Genomic DNA, 22420 nt, shown 5'->3' on the forward strand with positions numbered 1-22420 from the left:
AAAAATAGAGATTCTGATGCAATTTTTTACCAAAATATAAGATAATCAATTTACTTGGATTATTTCATCGATTTGTCTAACAGTAGTATCAGCAATTTTTTTAACAGTGTTATAACCAATAAAATTAAAAATTAAAGAAATTATACATATTAACGATAGTTTTTTTTTTGTGTGCAACCGTACGCGAAACGAGCACTTCGCGTACCTAAAACAGGCCGCGAAATCCAATTTCGCGGTCGTTGCTTTTAACGACGTAATTTTAATATTTGATACAAATCAGGGTTTCCATTTTTCGGGTATGAAATTAGAAACAGCAGAATTTATAATACGTACTTTTTAACACCTGAGGAGCGCCCAGACGAAACTAAAACATCACTTTTACTACAATTCATAATTATTTATTACATCATTTCCATAGCGACATGTTGGTTCCATAATAATTACAAATTCTCGGTTGCACAAAAAATGTTGTACACCTTGGCCGCGAAATTCTTTAACATCCTCGAGATTGTTCTGCCTCGGCCGCAAGCGGCCTCGGCGACAATTTTCCTCTCGGTACGTTAAAGAATGATTTCGCGGCCTTGATATACAAATAACTATTTGAAAACCAAATATTATTCTGATGTGACTTAGAAAACGTACATAATTAAAATACTTTTGAAAAACACCTACAATTCAATTACGATATGACATACTCTGTTGGGATAAAGGGTAGATTCAGTGTTCGAAGGGAGTCATAAAAGAGCAGTTTAAGTGTTAATCACCCCTTTATCTTCACCGACCCCGACTCCACAAACATCCGTGAAAAAAATCCACATTGCTCAGACCAAATTGCGGCTAAAAAGTGTTCAATTCAATTCACTTTTTAAATTAATCAAAGATTATTTTTCGTTGAAATGTTCGCTACAAACAGGTTTTAAATTAGATCATTAAATACATTGTTTTGATTTGTGAAGATTCCATACCAATCGCGACTGGCAACAAGTCGGACAATGCTTCGTTAAGTTTCACAGAAGAATTTCTGTTTTTCGTTTGATTTTCTTGATTTAAATTCAAATACCTACGCAATATTCAGTGCTATTATCGTGATGTCATTACGTCTTCAGTTTATTATGTGAACGCAGATGAGCAATGGATTCGTCACTGTTTGTTTTTGTTTATTTAAACAAAATTCATTAACAATTGTCTATTCTTTGTTGTTTACAAAACAGATGCAACAGTCTCTGCAGGACCCGCGAGTAGAAAGTACCAAGGTGACAAATGATTAATTGTGGTGGCGTAGCGGAACCGCATTCTCGATTGATTGTCTTTACCAAATAGAAGAGTTTTATGAAAATTTCTAATTTTATTGGACAATATTTGAAGCAGCAGGGTATTCATCGTGCAACAATCGAAACTGCGCTAATAAAATTCCATTCTTCATTAAATTATGATTTATACATAAAAGTGTCAATCATTTCCAACAATGCAACAATGGAAATCTTAACAATTGCTCTTCCTATTGTGTGCCGATATAAAAGAAATAAGCACTTGCTAAACATTGAATTATTTTTTATCATCAAGTATTTCCTTTCGATTCGGCCAATAATGAACGCCACTATTGTCTTCCCGTCGACAGTTAAACCAAACGAACTGACCTGCAAGAGAAGGTCTGCTTTCCAGTTTCGAAAATTAATCCAGTCATTAGCTGAATACCACTGGACAACACAATTTTGCACAACAACGATCACACCAGCACACAAACACCAAATCTGGATCCCATTTGAAGGGGACAACTTGGGAAAGCAGCACTAAATCCACGTGAGCTGTCATCGACGCACCGACAGCATGGTCCACGGTTCGAGCAAGCATCGAACACATCCCCTTACCAATACAAGTCGCGGCTTACTGAGAAGTCGCGCAAACAATGTTTAAACGGCGAAGAAGTGGCGCATGCGTCCACACAATTTTTCAAACAATACACGCGAAACAATAACAAAATTGATTAAAATTTAACCATTGTCGGGTAATTGTGAATCGTATTATCAGTGGAACAATTTAACGGGGTGGAAATGGTTATTGCTCTCGATTTATCCTCGCCCGACGTATTTCTTCAAACCCTTAATTATAGGAGGAGTACACGATATTGGAGACGTCTTATGCAGGTCTTTATAACGTACTAATACTTTTATGAGGGTTAGAACGTTTGGGACAGCCCGTTGCTGTAATAAATAACTCAAAATTTTGAAGGTTTGAAATGGGCCGTATTTAAACATTTCTGACTGGGGGTCTTCAACGCATTTGTGCTCTGCAAATTTTTGCGAAATTATAAAAAATAGGTCGCACCGATCAGGATACACAAGGTGAGTCAGGAGGAACGGCCGAAACTTCATGAGTGTATTCACACGTGAAAATAATGTAAAATAAACTCATATGTTCTTATCCGATTTTCAAATCAAAAAATGAAAATGTTTAATAATAAGTTGCTTTTTGTTAAAAAGTGTGGAAAGTGCAAAATAGAAGAATAGAAGAGAGAAAAGTAAATAACAAATATAAATGAGATTAAAGTTTACAGAACAGGTGAGAAACAAATGAATCAAAACGTTTGGGCCTGGTTCCAGTGTGATAGTAAAAAAAGTAAAAAAGAAAGAAGCAAAAAAAGAGAGGAAGATAGGAGAAAAATAATAAATATGAACAGTTTTGATGACACCATAGAACTAAATTATTTAAGTATGTCTTATTGAATCGTCTACATGTATATCGGGTGTTCATTTAATTTTGGCGTGGAAGAGTCCATTGTGACCGCATCACTCGTCCGTCTGCAGAGTAAAAACACAAACAACGCAAAAACTGAGGTTAGATCCGTGATCTGTAATCCGTGGTACGTTCACAATCGACTCTTCAACGCGAACTTTGAGGATAAACGTTAAATGAACACCCGATATGACAGACAAAAACGCAATTGAAAAATTGAATCATTGGTAGCAAGATGTGAATGGTAATAAAAAAATAAATGAAATAAAAATAAAAAGCGTGTGTGAGTAAGAAACATAAATAATATAAAAAAAGGTGACGCCAGAGCTAAAATTGTGAGGCAATAGAGCAAGAAACTTTTGAAAATGGAAAATGTGCAAAAACATCATTATGTATGGAGAACAAAGTAATATTATTGTGATATCAATAAGTCTTTATTTAGCGTACAGGTGATTATGCATTTTACTTAATTTTATCTTACATAATTGCATATGACACGGCGGTTTTATCAGACCTCCACGAAGATTACCATAATTAAAGTAACAATTGAATAATTGTTTAATACAATTGCGAGTGTAATTTTGTAATAATTTTTAATGAACGATAATTGATTGTACCGACAGAAATTTAAAATTGAGTTTCTTTCGCTCTTTCCTTTCATTATCTCATTCAATTTTATGCTTCTACTTTTTATTTTATTACGTAATCGGGTAAGTTGCGCAAAACTTGTATCTTTGCCGACATATGGCATGACAAAACCGCGAATTTTTTTGGATTCCATTTTGTGTGGTGTAGTTAAAGTGATGAAATTTGAAAGCCAGGTGCAATAATTGTTAGTTCTCGCACCGAGTGGCGAAATAGTAGTTTTTTTAACGAGTTCGTGTGTAAATTGGGCTCTTTATGGCATGAGTGGGCCAGTTTACACACGAACGAGTTGAATGCAACGTTTTTTTTTGTTCGAGGAACCCCTTAAAGGCTCCAAATCGCTTAAAATATTTAAAATCAGCTTGACGTTTCGTTTTGACACATAGGAGAAAATTCTCAGATTCTGACAGTGTCGAACAAAAAACATACTTTTTGTAATTGTGTAGGTTATAAAGAGATGTTACCCAAGTTTTCATTCAAAACTATTTTTTTTTTTTTAATACATAATACATTTACGAAATGGAACATGGTTTATATTTCACAGAAATAAACTACTTAGAATCCTTAAAAATATTAGGAAATAGTATATTATGCAGTAAGATTTATAAACGGCACTTTAGACACGAGTTTTATTAGACACGAGCGAAGCGAGTGTTTAATAAACGAATGTCTAGAGAAGTTTATAAACGAGTTGTATACTATACTTTTTATACGACCAAATGAACAATGCAAACATAACACGTAACTTCTTTACTCAACGTCAGTTTAATTTAAACATAAAATTCGAATCTGATAAACGTCAATTGACAAGTGACAACTAACTTCATTTTGAGTGTCACATAATTTTTGCTATTAAAAAAACCAGAGCGTGATTAAAAAGCCCGTTGCTAACTTCACCTCGTGACTAAAACGCACAAAGTCACAGCTTGTCAAGGTGTATTTAAAAGATCACTTTAAATTTAATAGTCTGCTTTAAAATTGAAAAAAGTGACCTAGGTAATACAAATGTCTTGCTGTATACGAGTAGAAAATCTTGTGGTTATTTATATTAATTAATACGCTCTCATTAAGGTATATTATTCACATTAGGTATTATTAAGGAATGGTTATGGCATAAAATTAAAAAATACAAAAAACATATTTTTGCTGAATTTGCTTGAGCACTTTAAAATTCCCGATAAAACCGTTCGGAAAAGCGGCAAAAGAATAAGCCCGGTGTCGGTGGGCGTACTCCTCAAGATGGATGGTGTTTCTTTTATTGTGTGGCGTCTTTAATCCGTTGCGTAGGTGATTGCAACAATGTAAAAACCGCGAGATGATAAGCGCTCCCTTTATTCGATGGCGAGTACACAATTGTTCGACTGCACTGACTGCTATTGTCAAGGCACGTCTTTTCTATATGAATCTAGACACCCGTGGATTCACACAATAGCTATTCACTATTTAATCGCACCGGCCTATATTGTGATGTAGTCGATATAAAACATTCTCCACCATCGATATCGGCCGACGAATCGCCCCCAGACAATGCACTTTCATAATAATAAACTTTTAATCCGCGCGAAGAAAGCGCCGTTTTCGACAATGGCCAAATGCGATTTTTATTACATCTAGTAAGCTGATCAGGAAAAAACGAAAAATCTCGTACGTGACGTCGATGGGGAGATGTCGCGAAAACAAGTGACATTTTGTTACTGACATTCCGCAAAAAATCAATAGGACCTTTCTACGAATCGACGGCATTTTGCTTTTGTAATTTCTGATTGTGAGGGCCCACACGTTTCAATATTATTTTAATAATGGCGAGCTGTTTGTTTCATTTGACTCACTATTATACAAAAATCTATTGTGGCCTTTATGATGCCAAATAACAATGGGCTAAATTATCCATTATGTCTCAACATGGGTATAATGCGGTTTAATTGAAGGAATTTACATAACGAAAATTCATTCAAAATTGTAATCTGGGGCTGTAATTAAACTGCACCGCTTTCAAAGGGCTCGCTCCAACGATAACGAGGAAAATATTTTGCAAACTTTAGCAACCACGAAAGAGACCCGTGTTGATTTTTAAAATACAATAAATTAATTCTTGCGTTGTTCAATAATTTTAAAAAAACCCTATTTAATGATGTAATATTTGTCAAATCAAAAAAAATTTACATCGCTCTGACGCAACCACGTAATATCCCAATTCTTTACGTTTTCCCCGTAAAACCGCCTCACTTTTAGGAGAATAAGAAAAGCGCACTGGTACGATAACAATATGCTGCATACGCACCATTTCCTTCAAATGGCGAACGCGGATTCGTGAAGATTTTATCTTCATTATCAACACCGACATGACACCACCATTTGCTCTATCTTAGGACCGAGATAGGTTTACCTGATAATAATAAATAATTCACGGCGAGTTTGCTACACTTTATTAATTACTCAAAAATAATCCAATAGAACACTAAAAACAATACAATTACGTCGACTATTTAGGATTGGAAAGTTAGAACCTGTGTTTAAAAAAAAGTTCCTGTTTAATAAACATTCTAACACCTAAAATCCTTATAATGATTATGCTTTATTTTTTAACAAATCCTTGTTCCTCTCCATCATCTCTTCTTTTTTGTCTTTCTTAACTTTAGTCAAAAACTTGTCCATCTCTTCAATGTTACTTTCGGATGGAATGTTAGATTTGTCCATTTTGCTGGAACTCGCTTCGCCATCCCCGCCATTATCCGGTCCCCCGTCTTCTTTTTCAGTCCACTTTCCGCCGAAAGCTTCTCTATCGACGAATTTTTCGCCGGTGGTATAATCATCTCTGTCCTCTCCTTCGGAGAGCGGCCCTTCGTGCCTGATCGGCTCTCCGTCATTATCCATATACTTATTGACCTTATCCTTGTCGACGTTCGCGACTTTCTTCATCGCTTCGTCCGAATCCCTATCCCTGCTTCCACTGAACGACCTACTCCTGTCTCGCGACCTGCTCCTGTAATCCCTTCTATCTCTGTACTCCCTGTAGCCACCTCCTCTTTGGTAACGGCCTCTCGGCCTTCTTCCGCCTCTGTTGTTATAGTTATTATACGGCCTGCCACGTCCTCGGTACTCCCTATCGTTATACCTGGCATCCCGGTTGTAGTAGCCACCGCCACCTCTACCGCGGATGTTGTTGCGAGGATTCTGGAAGCGTGGCTTGTAGTAGGTACCTCTGTCGTTGTAGCGGCCTCTGAAACCGCCTCGGCGGTAGCGACGTCTGTCGCCGGAGTAGCTGCGAGATCGTGAACGGCTTCGGGAATAGTACGAACCGGACCGGGATCTGGAACGGCTGTAATAGGACCGAGAACGGCTCCGATAACTACGAGATCTGGAACGAGACGCGCTTGATGATCTGGAGCGGCTATATTTGCCGTGCGAACGCGACCTGCTGTGTCTCTTCGGAGAGCGACTGTCGGATCGAGGGCGGCCGGGCGGTTCGGGGGGGCGGCGACCTACAGCAAAACACATTTTTACTCACTGACGTAAGCCCTTTCGCAACTAGTCACCGACTGTTTTGGCAATTTTGCGTTCCGCTCGGCCGAAAAGAATAAAAGCCGACTCGCAGATTGATTCCAGAAAGGCTTCAAATGTGAAAAATGACAACTTCAATTGATTTTCATAATGTACGAATCAATCCACGCGTCGCCTTTTCACTGCCACCTTTTTTGTGGTGGACAATTCAAAACGATCGGAGACTAATTGTCTTAGAATCATCTACTTCAAACAACTTTCAAGCTCTGACCTTGATTTCCAGTTCCAGAAAAAAATTTAACATAAATCCTTACAGAAATGAAAGATTAGTAAATCGTCTTCGAGAAAATAATTGAAAAATAATTTAAGGAAGTTACGGGACAGGTCGAATCGGAACAAATCTCATTCAAAATCAAAAATTAAGACACGACGCAAAGCTCAGCCCATCAGGATGACAAAAGTAACCATGCCACATGCCTATGATAAATCAACCAGCAAGAATTAAATAAAAAAAAAAATGACCCAACAGCATTAACGAAGAGGAGTTTTAGCCATCCGTCAAAAGACTGAGCTCTACCTGCGACAGGTCCTTTAGGAGGAGCACCTGGTGGTAACGGCGGCATATCTCCTTCACGTCCTTTCTTCAGTTCGGGAGGCGTCATCAACCTGAAATTACCGAACTTATCCAAGACCACTTGTCCCGGATTAACCAGAGGTTTGATTTGTGGCACTGGCGGCATCAGTTTCGGTTTCTTCGGCGAATCAGGTCTCTTCGGTGGCGGTTCTTTCATTGCCATCGCTTTGCGAACGCTCATGTTCTTTTCAGGCGACGGTACCGGCTGCTGACCGCCACCTTTTCTCGGCGACTCTTCGAAAGTGCCGTTTTTGCCGGCCATCATGGCTCGTTTGTCCATCATCTGTTGCTCCTCTTTCCACTCTTCGCGATCTGGTTTCTTCTTGAAGCGCGAACCGCTGCCGCTGCTGGTGGACGGTGGTGGTTGGGCGCTGATTTGCATCTTCCACTTGGAGGCGCTACCGGCCGACGCTGTCGCTTCCGCCACGGCTTGACGGGCTTTCTGTTCGCGGGTGGGCGACGGCGAGTCGAGGAGGCCGCGTTTGGGACTTTCGCTAAGTTCACTCCTGTAAATTGGAAAAATTGTTGGCAAAATAGTCGTGGCCAATAAAGGCAACATTTTATAAATGCAACAAATACATTAATTTTGCAAGTACGCGTTATTGTAAAACGAATTCAACGCTCCTAAATTTCCGATTCATTATAAAGTTTCTCAACTAATAATCCATCAATTTTTTTTTAAATAAAAATCTATAATTTTGCTCTGCAAAAAACCCACTTGATTTCATCAGCATTTATGTAACACGTTAAGTTTTGAATTAATTTTTTTTGTCACTTTTCATTCATACCGATTACAATCGTATTGATAATAAAAATTCATCAACTAGACACACTATAATGTCGGAGCATTTTTAGTGCAAGATAAAAAAAACTCATTGTTAATCACGTGGACGTCAGGAGTGGTGTAATATCTGTTTTGTGCTTTTTGTAAGCACCGTCGAAACTCTTACCTTTTCGATTCTTTTTCCATTGCGTAGTAGGCATTCAATTTCGACTCCAGCTCCTCTAAATCAGGCAAGCTGTCAATGAACCTACATGTAGATGAACACCATATATTTATGAAATTAACATCGAACAAAATCCTTACCTCTTGGTGTATCCGGCTTTCTGTAGGAAGTATTCGTCCTCGTCGGAGGGTATGTTATGTTTCTTGGATTTTTTCCCCTTGCTCAGTTCCTTTTTGATCGCATCCCTCAACTTCTTGTGATCTTCGAACTCGCTCAAATCGAAACCTTTCCGTTTCAGTTTCTTCTCCTTCTTCTTCTTTTTGCTTTCCTTTTTGTTCTTTCTGTCCTTCTTTCGTTTCTTTTTCTTTTCATCGCCGCGTTTCTCTTTCTTCCATTTCGAACTCTCCTCTAAAAATTTCCTTACCTTTTCCTCATAATCCGAATCGCCTTTAGTTTCTTGCAGAAACATCCTCAACCTCTGTTCGTAATTTATGTCGGTTGATTTTTGTGTTTCGGCCGGTTGTTCTAGATTAAAATCGAACATGGCGGTACTCGCCGCCGGCTTGTTGAACGTGTAAGTGTTCGGAGTGTCGTGCGACTGATCCATCATCGCCATCCGTTTACTGAGAGGACTCAAAGAACTCTGTTTCTCGCGCCTGTGCGATCTCGATCTGTGCTTCTTGCGCTTTTTAAAGTCGCTATCTCCAGAACTCGAACTGGAATCACTACTACTTGAAGACGAACTACTCGAACTTTCGTTACTTGCCGACGAACTAGTACTGGAACTAGAACTCGAATGTCTCCTGTTCTTCCTTTTCTTGCTCTTCTTTTTCTTTTTCTTTTCCTTCTTCTCTTCGTCTTCAGTCTTGAGCAATTGTTTAAGTGCATCGTTCACGTCGGTGCTCTTAGCAGTCGTCGACAAATTAGGCAGCAGTAGTTCAGTAGGTTCGATCAAATTTTTCGTAGCCGATGTTTTGTTCTTCAGAAACTTTAAAGAGTTCTGTGCCTCTTCGTGGTGCGGAATCAAACTCAGACAGCTCTGGTAGGACTTTCTGGCTTCGTCGATCTTGTCTTCTTCTTCGTAACTCCTTCCGAGAGCTACAAGCGTCTCGCCCATATACTTACGAGCGTTGCCGTGATTGGGGTTGAGTTTGAGAGCAGTTTCAAAGTCGGCAATGGCTTTTTGAAAGTTTCCGCTGTTGGCGTAGAGGGCGCCACGTGCCACCAAACCTTCCACATTCTTCGGATCAATATTTAAGGCCTTGTTTAAACATTGAAACGCTTCGACGTGTTTTCCGGCTTTGAAATGGTCGATGCCGTCGGCCACGTTACGGTACGCCCACTTGCTCGCCTGCACCTGACGCAGCTCATTGGCGTATTCGTTTTCGGAAAAGCGTCCCCTACGAACAAACGTCGACACTGAGCAACTAGTCTAAGCGGGGCCACGACGCGAAATCGAATCGAGAATCTAACACGTGACCGTAGTAGACTACATCCACTGATAGAATGCACTTTTTTAAATATCCGTAGATAACAAAAATCGCCAAACCATAACATTAAAATATTAACAAACTATCATAGATTGTGTTGGTAGTATCTTGAAACTTTCGCGCCACTGATTCTCATTGGTTCTTATGAAACACAGGCGAAAAATAAATTATATGACATTTCAAATTTGAAATTGTCAAGGCTGTCAAGTGATTTCAGCATTTAGATTTGTGATTTTTCATCTTTAGAGCTTTGTTTTGCGTTCCTCTGGTTTTCAAAGTTATTAGTTTTGAGCGTGTTGCTGTTTTGCGATTTTTGTTGATTTTTTTGAATTTGTGAAGTGAGTGCGTATCTCAAGAATCTAGCATGATGAACACTTTAAGTGACATTACAAACATCGAAAATGATACAGAGGTAATTTTTGTTCATGCATTAAATATTAAATAATCTCTTGTTTGTTTTAGCCATTTCCGAAAAAAGCTGGATATTTTCATTTCAGTAGCCAGCTTTTTTCGGAAATTCGAAAATGTATTGTGCGTTGCATTTTTAAATCCGTCGGGCACATTATCACTCGTGAAATACCCTGTATTAATAAAACCTAATATATTACCCCTGCTATACTGAAGTTTTCTTTCGTCTTTCCTAAGTGCAAACATGCAGAATAATAATAAAACATCACGTGTAAACCTGTTCTTTCATTTTTTTTAAATTTCGCGCCGGATCTATTTTTTGTAGCGCAGAGTGAATACTTTTAGTAACATTTATGTCAAGCAATCTATCAGTGGACAGAGTTTACTTACTTGAGTCCCTTCATCAGGGTGCAGTGCTCTTTAATACCCAGAACTCCGGCCAAGTACGAAATGTTATTTGGATTGTTGAAGCCAATGCTCTTTTCTAAGACTGTGTCATAGCTTTCGTTCTTGTGATCCAACGCTTTTCTGAAAGTGAAAGAAAAAAAACGTTTTCACTCCCAAGTCCTAAATTTGTGCCCTCCGAGAGGGTCGATCTGCCACAAAAAAAAAAAATCTGATAATCTTCATTATACCTGCTGCATTTGTTTGTGAGTCAGGAAGTTTCGAAGGTTTTTCCATCTTTACGTAATAGAAAACGGTGCCGGTTTTTAGAATAGTAAATTTGCGAAATGACTTTTTTATCCGTAGAGGTCCATTCAATTTTTAGTTAAATATAAAATCTTGGTCCTTCCGTTGTAAGCGTATCCAGACTCACAAACACGCTATCCTTAAAATGTATTATTTGCAATCCCTTAAATTAAGTCATACATACCGGGAGATCGTCTGAAACTCAAACAGTCCCATCCTATGTGTTGTTTAATACAACATTTTACAAATAAATTTGTAGATTCAATAAAAAATTCTCCTTAATTTTTATCGGATACACAAAATTAAACCTCTTTATTTCCTCAACTTTTTTAAATTACTATACATATGTGCGTTTTTCGGGTTTTTTCATCGATACTGTGGAAAACAGTCTTTATAAGCAATGCGTACATTCAAAATACCACAGGATACAGCAAATTTGTTAATTAGTGCAACAAAGTCGACTTGTAATGGACAAAAAAATGTCTCACCTGATTCGGTTCTTAGAATGATCATCGTTTTAAACACATAGGGATTTGTGCAATTATGTACGTTGCGATAAAACCCACAGTGCAATTAGGATCGTGTGTACACACAAACACATACGTTAATTTCATCGTTACTGTCATTTACTTTTATTTATATTTTGAATGGTGAGAATTTCTGTTTTTCTATTTAACATATGGTTTTACTTAAATATAAAACCTTCTAAAAAGAAAAAATATGTCAATTAGGCTTCGAATGAAGACTTCTCTCGATTCAATTCCATCCACAAAAACAAAACCAAACGTGTTAACATCATGGGATAATTTTTTTTATGAAACGTGTGTGAAAGACATTTAGTATGCTGTACCCAAAAACACAACTACTGAAAAGAACGTTATTCCCCCCCGGGGCGAATTCGAACAGCACTTACTTGTACACCAATGGGAAATCATCGGCACTGATTAATCCGAGTGGTGGGCGACGTTCAGGTTCGTTAGGTTTTCTCGGTGTGCCCTTCATGCAACAGACCATCTTATCCGAGTCCGGAATTTTTTCGATTACTTCGCAGCACACAGAATCATTCATCATGTAGCTGCGTGTTATGCCCTTCTTATCAACTGCCGGTATTATGTTTGCCACCGGACAGAACGCCTGAAACAATATAACTATTAACCTACCTACAACTGATGATAATTGATAATACGTTAAAATGAAACGACATTGTTATCTTGAGGTAAATCGTTTCTATATTTCGTGAGATGTGATAGTTCCCAGGGCACAACGTTTTTTTTTTCAACACTTATACATATGAATTGTGAGTTTTTAGATGTAACCATCAATCTTGTCCAAAACCTGTTGTTAAATTTTTGTACTTCAGAATTAATAAACACTTTTTAAAAACGCTGTTTTTCTATTACTAAATTAAATATCGGCAAATAAATTGCTAACTCATATCTCGAGTTCAGCCTTATTTCAAAGGGGGAAAAATTGTGAGAAAAAACGACGGAAACTAAATGAAGATAAAAAATTTAAAAAAGATAAAAAAAATTGAAAGAACAATGCATGAAAAACAATCAAAAAGCAATCTCCCTAAATAAATGGAAACTTAAAAAAGTAATTTCTTACTGTTGGTCTAGTTTTTAATTATTTTTTGAGCCTCATAATCGGTATTTCCCGGTTGTCCTCGGAGTGCGCAAAAAACGATTTCCCGCACGCCGTGTTTTTTACTTTGCAGCAGAAACTAGGGGAAATTGCTTTGTAAGGTTAGTATTTAATGACGTAGACTCATTACTACCCGCCACCTTGTATGTCCCGGAAAAAACAAAAAGAAACCAAACAAGTTAAATGAAATTCAATCTCTTCAAAATCACAACACAAGTCCTTGCAACATCACAAATTGAAATCGATAATCAATGTGATAGAATTTGTGATTTAATTAACTGAATTGTGGATAGATCCCACGAACGTCTGGAATTGTGCATTATCACTTAAAAAGAATAATGCTCTTTTTTATCAACAGACTATATTGGAGTTTACGATTTATCTTTCCCGGTCGAATGATGAATCATGATATTTTGAAAAGTAATTCGTTTCACGAGATAATAATTGATTTTTTTTTTGCTATAATGATGTCTGCATCGTTACATATTATTAATGCGGAATCTGGAAAAGTGCCCCGAATGCTTGCAGCGTTTCCACGTTCAATGGCAAGGAAAATCCTCTCAAAAAAAATTGTTTCTTAAACAAATAAATATCGGAATGGATAACCATAAAAGATCTTCCAAAATAATTTTTAATTGAAGCATAAGTAGAATTTACCTGAAAGCCCTTACACGATACTCAGATAGGCACTAAATATTGTTTGAACATCTGGTCAAGAATATTTAACATTTAATCTGTGCGACAAACCATTGCAACGATCACTCACCTTTGATCTTACGCCTGTTGAGAAAACAACTTTCTGTCGTAAATACCTTTTGTTTAGTTGAATTGAAATGAAACCATTTCGTAATACTTCATATCATTTACTTTTGAAAAAAAACCTACTCTTTTAAAAGTAGTGCATTAAATGAATATGCAACCCCAAGGTTGCATAAGCAGGGATTTATGACATTGCACTCTTGATCATATTTTTATTTAGGCACCCGATAATTGCAATATTGCGCCTATTTTCAAAACAGCTAATTCGACTTGCACCAAAGTTAATAGGCCTTGGTCCTTACTAGATCAAATATTTTACTTAAAGAAATAATCCAATTGATGCTTTTTTGCAGAAGTTCAGTGAAAAACAAAATTGCATAACATTGCGTATATTTCCAGTCACCGGTCTGTTTGGCATGAAAAACAATAAGCATGGAGCGCCTACTGAGTCAAACATTTTGTACAAAAAAAATAATTCAAATCGGTGTTTTTGCGGAAATTATCCTGAAAAAAATTTCCGCAGGTAGATACAAACGCACCCACAGCCGCTATGCGAAAAACCACGATATTTCTATTCACTTACAAAACATGTAAGTAAAAAAGAAAATACAAAAATGTAGTAACAGTAACTTCAACATTCTTGTAATTATTTTTTAAAGATACAATTTTCAGTATATTTATTTCTTGTATTATGAAATAAAAACATGATTTCTTACCTATCAAGTGATTATGTAACAGATACTTACTTTAACATTGATGTCTGCAGCATAGGTAACAGTAACACCAGGTCCTGCTGTACAAAGAACTTTAAGCATCATCCCTGACTGGGTTTTGCTCACAATAGTTCCAATAATCAAATCACCTACTTTCACATTCTGTAATAAAAAATCCACGATAAAATCCATTTCCAATGAATTTCAAAGCACCAACCTTAAAAAAGTATTTTAGTCGATTCTGTTTGTCAACATTAAGGTATGTCTCAAATGGGGGCATTATGGCGTACGTGTCTTCAGCGACTTGGCCCTCTTCCGGCTTGTATTCAAAATCTGAAGGCTCGGTCGAGAAGAGCATGTTGGCCTTCTTCACAATAAACTGCTGTAGCTTGAGGCGCTTTCCTCGATCTTGGAAAGACAGGTACTTCTGCCTTTCACTGTACACTTGAAAGCTAAGGTCCTTGACGTTCCTACGATGCAAATCGTTCTCGCCATATTCCGCTTCCCACAGTTTTTGCATCTGTTGCCCATTGAAATTCATCGATTGGCTGACGAGGTTCGCGTTCAACGACTCCATGGCGGAGTGTTGTGTTTCGCTCATCCAAGCTTCAAGCCTGCGGAATCATTACGAATTCGGATTAATGAATTGATAGAACGCGCGTTTCGCTAAATTAATAAGTCTCAAAAACCTAAAAACTGCGACTTAAAAGACATTTCTTGGGTACGTCCCAGTGGACAAGATGGCGTCTAGTTCTAGTTGATATGTTGATAAGGCAAGAGAAATTACAAGGCAATTTTATCTGTCAAGACGGTCCTTTCGTGGCGTCTCTTTTAAAAATTTACACAACAAAATACAAATAAACAATCTTATGAAATCCTAGAAGAGATGGAATTATTTTATAATGCTGTAAAATTCGAGACTTACCCTGCAATAACTTATAACAAAGCTATGGAGAACAGTTAACGCCGACTCACAGTGTATGTGCATTCTCTATGACACATCCTTGTTTGCCGACCAATAAAAACTCGTCTGCGCAATTTCCGATTGGATGATAAATAATCAGCGGCAAATTCAAATTTAAGTTTTTTAAATTCTTGACGAATTAAGTTTAAATAAATAAATAATTATTCTGCTAACAACTTATTATGATAAAAATTCACAAATAGAAGTCAACAAAATGTATCTACAAAAGTGGAAAAAATTAAAAAGTAAAACAGAACTAAAAGAAGCGGAGTGAAATATGGAGGTTATCTATGTATATTAGGTATAAGATAAATTCTTTAAATCAAAGCCTCTAGAGACCATAATTCGTCTATAAACAGGTCTATTTGACCCCATAAAATATCAAACATCAAAAATGTCCCAATGTACTCGTAATATAAGGATACAGGATGTTTCTTTATTTTATCTGTGGAATTAATATAAGTTATGACAGATTACATGTGATTTCGTTTTTTTTCTGAGACAAATATTTTTGTTTTGATATAAGTTATTGCATGGCCAACTGTGTCAAAACACTAAGCGCCTAGCGTTTTGATACAGTTGGCCATGGTTATTGTAAAAAATATTATCTTTGACAAATACCTAGGTATATTAATAACAATGTCAGCACCACTTCATTACATAAGAACTTATTTACTGATGCAATAAGTTAAAAACTCTCTATTAGTTGTGATATACCGTTTTAATTATCAACTATGCTTATTTTCCTTGTAAAACATGTAAAATGCATTTTTAATTTGGTTTCTATTTGTTGGTATATAGGAAGTATTTATTATTATTATTAAGTGATTAAATTAGCTGAAATTATCACACCAACTCAATAAATTGGAAAACAGACATTAGGTCAACTGGCTATCAAATAAAATTGATAATCAAATTATAAAAAAATATATAATTAGATACCATATAATGTGGCGAAAAATAATATAAAAATCTCAGTTTATTGTAAAGAATCAGTTATACTAGTAATGCAGAGAAAACGACTTTTAATTTTTGCATGTAAGTTTTTGATTCTTCAGTGAATATTTCTTCTTTCCCTGTTGTTAATCATTTACTGAACTAACACAGTTTTCAAATAATTAAGAAAAACTATCGCTCCGTTGATGTTATCAAATTTCAATTCCTTTTTAATTTTAAAGTTTCAAAAAAGTCTACAGGGTCCGATGGATTGATTTGTTACTCATTTTTATTCTTCGGACGCTCACATCCACTTTTTATATATTTATAGCTATTGATTATATTACAGTTATAGCGACGCTATCAATTACAAACGCCTCCCATCTGTTAAAATCGTGGGATAAAGAACTAATTTATGACTGGCAGGCACTTATCAAAGCTGGCACAAATCTCCCGGCCACATACGCATCCCAACTTATCCTCCATGGAAAAATCCACCTCCAAACCAGTAACAACTCGCTTTTTGTAAAAATTGAAAACTTGTCTCATAAGCTCTACAATGGAATCTTAGACCATAATCATGAAAACCAAGCTCGAGATCTGCCTCTGCCAGATGAGATGCAAGATTTGCAACACGTTTTTCAAATTGTCTACAATCCTGACGGTTCAGCAGAAGGGATTGTCACTGCAGCCGAAGAAAAAGAGTTTTCGCGTAATATCAAACGAGCTATTGCTACCATCTTTCAAGTGAACATTGCTGTCTTCAAAAAGGACTATCCTCATTCGCAAGCTTTCGTTGTTAAGGAGAATTCTATTTACGGTTACGGTAAAGTTTTATACAATGTTTTTCCTCGTGATAATGCCACCATCGAAGTGCACAAATCTCAAGAGTTGAATGATCCACGAGAACTGAGTAATTTGTTTGTCACTAATAGCGATTTTGGTCGCTGTGATCTTAAATACGAGCAAAATCTGGTTCAAAACAGTCAGAAGAAATATGTCATCGCTAGAGAAGACATTCCTGTTGTCAAAAGCATTGTTACTAGTGGTGCTGTAATTTATTCTCCGTTCGAATCTCGGTCAGATGCTCAGTTCATTCTAGTCAGTCAAACATTCGATCTTGTTGATCGTGTTCCCATTCAGCAACGATTTCAAATCGAGTCTGATCAGTTCGATCATTTAACTTATCACGCTTTTGAAAGACCGCACGATGGGGGCAGTGCTGACGTAACCAACGGACGACATATTGTCAATTATGAGAAGCTTATTCCAATCGTTCGGGAAATGTTAGAAGATATATCTCAGTACCTTCAAGAAAATCACATTCACACCAAACCACCTGACAGCAAACACGGACAACTTGTCAATAGAGTGCAAAGACTGTTAATGACATTTAACATTGAAAAGCTGAAGGAATTGCAAAATACATTGTCGGATGATGCTTTAGAAATATTTTACCACACTCTTCCACTCGTAGGAACAGAAGCTGCGATAGTGCACGTCAAGAATTTGGTTGTCGACAAGGCGGTCGACGATGCAACTGCTGTAGAACTGTTACAACACATGTGGCAAAATGTTAAACCGCCGGTTCGAACACTTCAAAAGTTAGAAGAATTGATTTACTTAAACGAGAGTATTAGTTGGAATGTGAGAAAAGTTGCGATTTTAACCTTTGGTAGTCTCATTCACAAATCATACATCGCCAAGAGACCTGCTGGAAATCGAAAAAAATCTCTGGAAGTTTATGACAAGTACGTGAACGAATTTGTAGAGAAATTCGTAAATTCCAGCGACCACAAGGTCCAGCTGATGTACGCTCTTGCGTTGCACAACACCAAACTTCCAAGTATCGTCAAGCTCCTGCTCCCCGCTTTTAACGGAGAATTGTGGAGCAATCAACACTTACGTTTTGTAAGTATGTGGGCGGCGTCCCCCGCGATTGTCTCCAGCTCTCGATCAGATCCAGATCTGATAATGGAGACTCTTTGGCCGATTTTTGCAAATCCGGACGAACTTACAGAAATGAGATGCGTAGCTTACTACTACATCATGAAGAGTCAACCCAGTCACTCGAGACTGACAGATATGGCTTCACTGCTACTAACTGATCGAGATACGGAACTGTACCACTTTCACTATACTTACATGCAAGCCTTGGTTCAATCAAAAGACCCTGGCATCAAAGAAATGCGAGTCAAGCTGGCCCAGATGTTGAAGTTCAGTCCACCACCCAGTCATGGAGTCTCCTCGGCCACGTTCCACGATTATACAGATGCCAATCACGGCTTCGGTGCTATGATGGAAAAGTACTTTCTGAAAACCAACCGTTCGAGAATTCATGCCTACTTTGTGACGTCGCAGAAATTCAACTTGAGACAAGAGGAGTTCATGGTTTATGTGAAGGTGCACGACGGAAGAAACGAGGATCGTGGCTTCTACGAACTTTTGGACGATCTGAGAACAAGACTTCATGTTGAAATTGGTATTCTCAAACGTGGACAACTCTTGAACATATATTTCATCAACGAAAACAACGTGGAGGATCTCATGCCAATTCTAGAGTTGTTTGCGGACACGTGGCAAATGTCAAAGAAGCTGCTTTATATGAGTTACAACTGGTACCACCGGAGTTTGTTTCCTACTGATTTGGGTGTTCCTGCTACTTGGGAGTTTCTGGAACCGAGTGTCTATCAGATAAGCTTTAATTTTTCGAATCATCTTATCAACAACGATGTCAATATTCAGGTGGATGGTAAAGTTGTCACATGGGGTCATTACCGTCACGGTTTAACTTTCTACAACCCGGTCAGTGATCTGTGGCAAGGAATAAACAGATATCACTCCTACGACTCCGTCTTTCCTCTAAATCTTAATTTGACTTTGAACACCCAAACAGTAATTGCACAATTGTCTTGGATCAAACACGAGAGCGTTGAAAGAAATATTGCAGGATTTAGAAGTCATGTCAAGCAAATGGTATTTGTTAGAGACAACTACAACGGGAACATCTTGGCAAAGTCTAGTCCACATGCGAAGAGGTACCAGATTGTCAACGATGGGGTGCAAGATGGAAATGAAGTAAGTAAGTAATTGTAATCCATTGTTTTCGTGATTGTTACAAATTTCAGTATACATTGATGGACCAAGACGATTTGAACAGCGGCCATAAAGTGTACGTTGGTGTCTACGACAGCGACAATTACTTGTCCAATCGTTCTTTAAAACAACTCTTCTCCCAACCTTCCACCAAACATGCCAATTCGTTTAGGGAACTCTTATGGTTAAGCTTAGATAACTGGATGGGCTACATTCAACTCTTGCCAGATTCAGGAAAGTATGGATTTATTGTGAAAATCGAACCAAGCCACGAATACAACGTAAGCAAAATCGTCTTGTTCTTCAGTTTTGAGAGGAAGAATTATATCGATAAAAATCATTTTCCCCGACTCCTGTTGTATTCTCTTTTGAAATACAAAATTGTAAACGACAAACAAGAAATCTTAAAAGGTTGGAATCTTACTGGAATCTTTGACATAATGGCCGACTTGAGTGCTTCCAGCGTAAAATTATTTTTGAGTCGCGTTATTCCAGGCCACAACGACTACAAAATATGTCTCGAAGGAGAGAAAATTTGGAACACGAACGGAGTGGTTGGTATTTTGAATGTTCTGATGGGTGAAACGACTGACAGTAGTAGATGTCCTGCAAACGGAAAAATTCAAATTGCAATGACCGGACAAAGATCTCTGGAACAGAAAACCGGTCATCACAAATACGAAAGTTGTCAATATGTCGTTCCATATACCATTCCGTACTACTACACTTTCCAGTGCCTAGTTGACCACAGTACTGTCAGACATTACGTGTACAATGTCAAAACCATAAACGTACCGGACCAATTTAAGAAGGTTTTTGTAAGTGGGTGGGACAAGTTGAAGACTTACTACGAATCTGACTACACGTGTGGAGACAACCACAATGATACAATTCAAGATGGCAATTTAAAAATTGATGTTGTGTATCCCATGCGGTCACAAGAAGTAAATGTGCAAGTAACAACCCATCAGAACGTCTATTCTCTAACTGTACCGACAAAATACTGCAGTTCGTTCGGGGCAGTTCCTGATTCTCTTGCCTACTCTCAACTGTTCTTAAATCCTGGTTGGATGAATCGTTGTGTTGTCCACCCGGATCATCTTTACTTTAACGACGAGCTCGTTTCAGCAGCGGTACCAAAACATTGGTCTCTATTCGTTGGACACACGTATGCATACAATGTGTACCTAGCCATATATCTCAAAGAAATTGCAACGAATACGATAGTAAAAAATTTGATAATTGATAAAATCTGGTTTCGTAATGTTGCGTCATTTTAGGGGGCCAAAGTCGTCCGAGGTAGCCACAGTTTGGAAGTAGTACCAGATGGAGAAGGTTATAAAATTTCTGTGGATGGTCAAGTTACAACAGATAAACAAAATTTAAGGTGGATTTATTATGACATATTAGAAGATCAAAATGGAGGTCATTCGCTGGTAGTGTCAGTTCCAGATGGTGGAATTTACTTCGTATATGATGCTCATCATGTGGTGTTTGTTACATCTAAAATGATCAAAGTAGATGGTCATTGTCACAAGCAACAAGTCTCAACGAATGAGTAAACCTTTTATTTGTAAAATAATTATTATAAGCAACAGTTGTTCGCCAGAGCTTTTCTTTCAACAAATAAACTAAGAAAAAATAAAATCTCGTATGGACGTATGGACGAGTGCAGTTTGCAATTTTGATACACAAAAAGGAGAATATTTGTAAATTAAATTTTTTTTATTTCAATTCCACTTTTTTACCCTATACTGAGGTTTACCAAACTGCAACATAATACTAGATTACGTAAGACTAGAAGTGAAGAAGAAGTTTTTTTGTGCTAGGACCAGAGATCGAAAACCGAGGCGAAGTCGAGGTCGCAACTGGGCGAAGCACAAAAAGACCTTCTACTCTGAATAATATATAATATTTCTTTAAGCGCATCACAAAAAAAAATCGGACATGAGCTCATTTATTTTCTTTTACTGCAGTTACAGTAAAATGACAATTTTCAAATTTTAAGGCACCAGTTCCTAGTTCTCTTGTTGCAATATTATTAGCACCTACTTGAAGGTTCAATAATATTAGTAAAGTCTACTAAAGTCATCTTGCTAAATAATTTTCATGCACATGAGCGACTCGTGCTACACCACAGTGACACCGCTTAAATATTCTGTAAAGTCCAATGTTTACCCTTTTGAGGTGACGTCACAATTTCCTTCCTCGCTTTCTCTTTATTGAAACGACAGAGACAGAAAAAAAAACGAAAAAAAAGGGCACGTTTATTTATTGCCAGTCACTTTGAGGTTATTTTATGCTCCTGTCAATTTGACAATTTTTAATTTCTTTCACTTATTACATTGATTACAAACAGAACCTTTCGAAGCAATTGTCAACAAATTTGAAACATTATGGCCCGGTTGTATAAAGCTTAGTTAACATCGTGTCAGCTAACAACGCGTCAAGTCGGAAATCCGCCCATTTGATTGGTCGATTCAAATAAAATGTTAAATATCCTCTAATCAGATCGCTTGACATTATCTTAACTTTAACGACTTGGCATCGCTTTATACAACCGGGCCTATAGTTCTTTATGATCAATTCAAATTTGTTTCTGATCCTAGCTCAAACATACGTGAAGTTACTAGATAATGATGTCATCGCCAAAGGGTAAAAATTGGACTATAATAGTTTCGTTATTTCGCTTTTTAGAGGCTTTTTTAATAGGGATAATTTAATTATTAAATATTTCGTGTAATTATTATTGAATAAATAAATCATGAGAAATGCTTCAAATGACCTTACATTTGACTCCGTCGAGCCGCCTGTGGACATTTCAACCCCTTGGATTTGAAGTATTTCAAGTCCTTTTACAAAAAAGCCACTTCAATCGTTTCTTCGGAGATATACAAAGCCGCGATTTTCGACCGGTTGAAGATAAAGTGCATTTTTCAATTTTGTGTGGAAATATTTATTGAAATTTTATTAGATTAAATTAAAAGTTCAAAAAGCTCATTATGCAAAGTCACCTTAAATCCAAAAATAATCTGCCCTAATGAGGTTATCATTCAGTCAATATTTAAAAAAATGTGTTTGAAGGAAAATTTCACTATTTATTGCATCTTGATTTTCAGTTACTTGAACGATGAAGCTGGCTGTGTTTTACTTTATTGGTGAGTGTCAATTTTTTAGAATTCCAGCATTACATAAGATTCGATATAAAAATTTTGATTGGGTTTGCGTTCGCAACATCACAAGCTTTCAACCACCAATTG

At 37.2% G+C, this 22420-nt stretch overlaps 3 protein-coding genes across 23 annotated transcripts in view; 1 reads left to right on the forward strand and 2 right to left on the reverse strand.

The window, feature by feature from the left end:
• Positions 1 to 1909, reverse strand: part of SoxN (SoxNeuro) — a 212283-nt gene extending 210374 nt beyond the window's left edge. For 9 of the 16 annotated variants that reach the window (XR_011159913.1, XR_011159908.1, XR_011159907.1 and 6 more), the window contains exon 1: positions 1638 to 1901. The gene's annotated coding sequence lies outside the window, so the exon portion shown is untranslated. Of the gene's footprint in view, positions 1 to 1637 lie in introns of all 16 variants that reach the window. The other 7 variants (XM_069049037.1, XM_069049038.1, XM_069049045.1 and 4 more) reach the window with 3 other exon arrangements.
• A 3880-nt stretch (positions 1910 to 5789) lies between these two features.
• On the reverse strand, positions 5790 to 15206 carry LOC138130768 (tetratricopeptide repeat protein 14 homolog). Of its 6 annotated transcripts, none has more exons than XM_069047402.1 (10): positions 15090 to 15206; positions 14382 to 14778; positions 14198 to 14326; positions 11962 to 12182; positions 10749 to 10886; positions 8601 to 9860; positions 8464 to 8544; positions 7484 to 8019; positions 6794 to 6860; positions 5790 to 6736 (listed from the first exon to the last, which is right to left on the reverse strand). In XM_069047402.1, the coding sequence occupies exons 2-10, from the start codon at positions 14763 to 14765 to the stop codon at positions 5947 to 5949; spliced, it is 3606 nt and encodes a 1201-aa protein (XP_068903503.1). In that variant the 5' UTR covers positions 14766 to 14778; positions 15090 to 15206; the 3' UTR covers positions 5790 to 5946. The 6 variants fall into 6 exon arrangements, with proteins under 6 accessions (XP_068903503.1, XP_068903502.1, XP_068903500.1 ...); XM_069047401.1 differs by having other exon boundaries at positions 7457 to 8019; XM_069047399.1 differs by having other exon boundaries at positions 5790 to 6860; positions 7457 to 8019; positions 8464 to 8532.
• An 853-nt stretch (positions 15207 to 16059) lies between these two features.
• Positions 16060 to 20879, forward strand: LOC138130767 (vitellogenin-A2-like). The gene is made up of 4 exons (XM_069047397.1): positions 16060 to 16166; positions 16414 to 19142; positions 19193 to 20386; positions 20441 to 20879. The coding sequence occupies exons 1-4, from the start codon at positions 16136 to 16138 to the stop codon at positions 20720 to 20722; spliced, it is 4236 nt and encodes a 1411-aa protein (XP_068903498.1). The 5' UTR covers positions 16060 to 16135; the 3' UTR covers positions 20723 to 20879.
• Positions 20880 to 22420: the final 1541 nt, after the last annotated feature.

This window comes from Tenebrio molitor, chromosome 5 (genome assembly GCF_963966145.1).
Source record: "Tenebrio molitor chromosome 5, icTenMoli1.1, whole genome shotgun sequence".
NCBI lineage: Eukaryota > Metazoa > Arthropoda > Insecta > Coleoptera > Tenebrionidae > Tenebrio > Tenebrio molitor.

Excerpts from the sequence above, each read along its gene's own strand:
- LOC138130767 (XM_069047397.1), top strand. The coding sequence starts at position 16,136 with ATGCAGAGAAAACGACTTTTAATTTTTGCAT. Across the intron at positions 19,143-19,192 it reads GGGTGCAAGATGGAAATGAA|TATACATTGATGGACCAAGA; the intron begins GTAAGTAAGTAA and ends TACAAATTTCAG. Across the intron at positions 20,387-20,440 it reads AAATTGCAACGAATACGATA|GGGGCCAAAGTCGTCCGAGG; the intron begins GTAAAAAATTTG and ends GCGTCATTTTAG.
- LOC138130768 (XM_069047398.1), bottom strand. The coding sequence starts at position 14,765 with ATGAGCGAAACACAACACTCCGCCATGGAGTCGTTGAACGCGAACCTC. Across the intron at positions 9,861-10,748 it reads ACCCTGATGAAGGGACTCAA|GGGACGCTTTTCCGAAAACG; the intron begins GTAAGTAAACTC and ends GTTTGTTCGTAG. Across the intron at positions 8,020-8,463 it reads ATGGAAAAAGAATCGAAAAG|GAGTGAACTTAGCGAAAGTC; the intron begins GTAAGAGTTTCG and ends TCCAATTTACAG.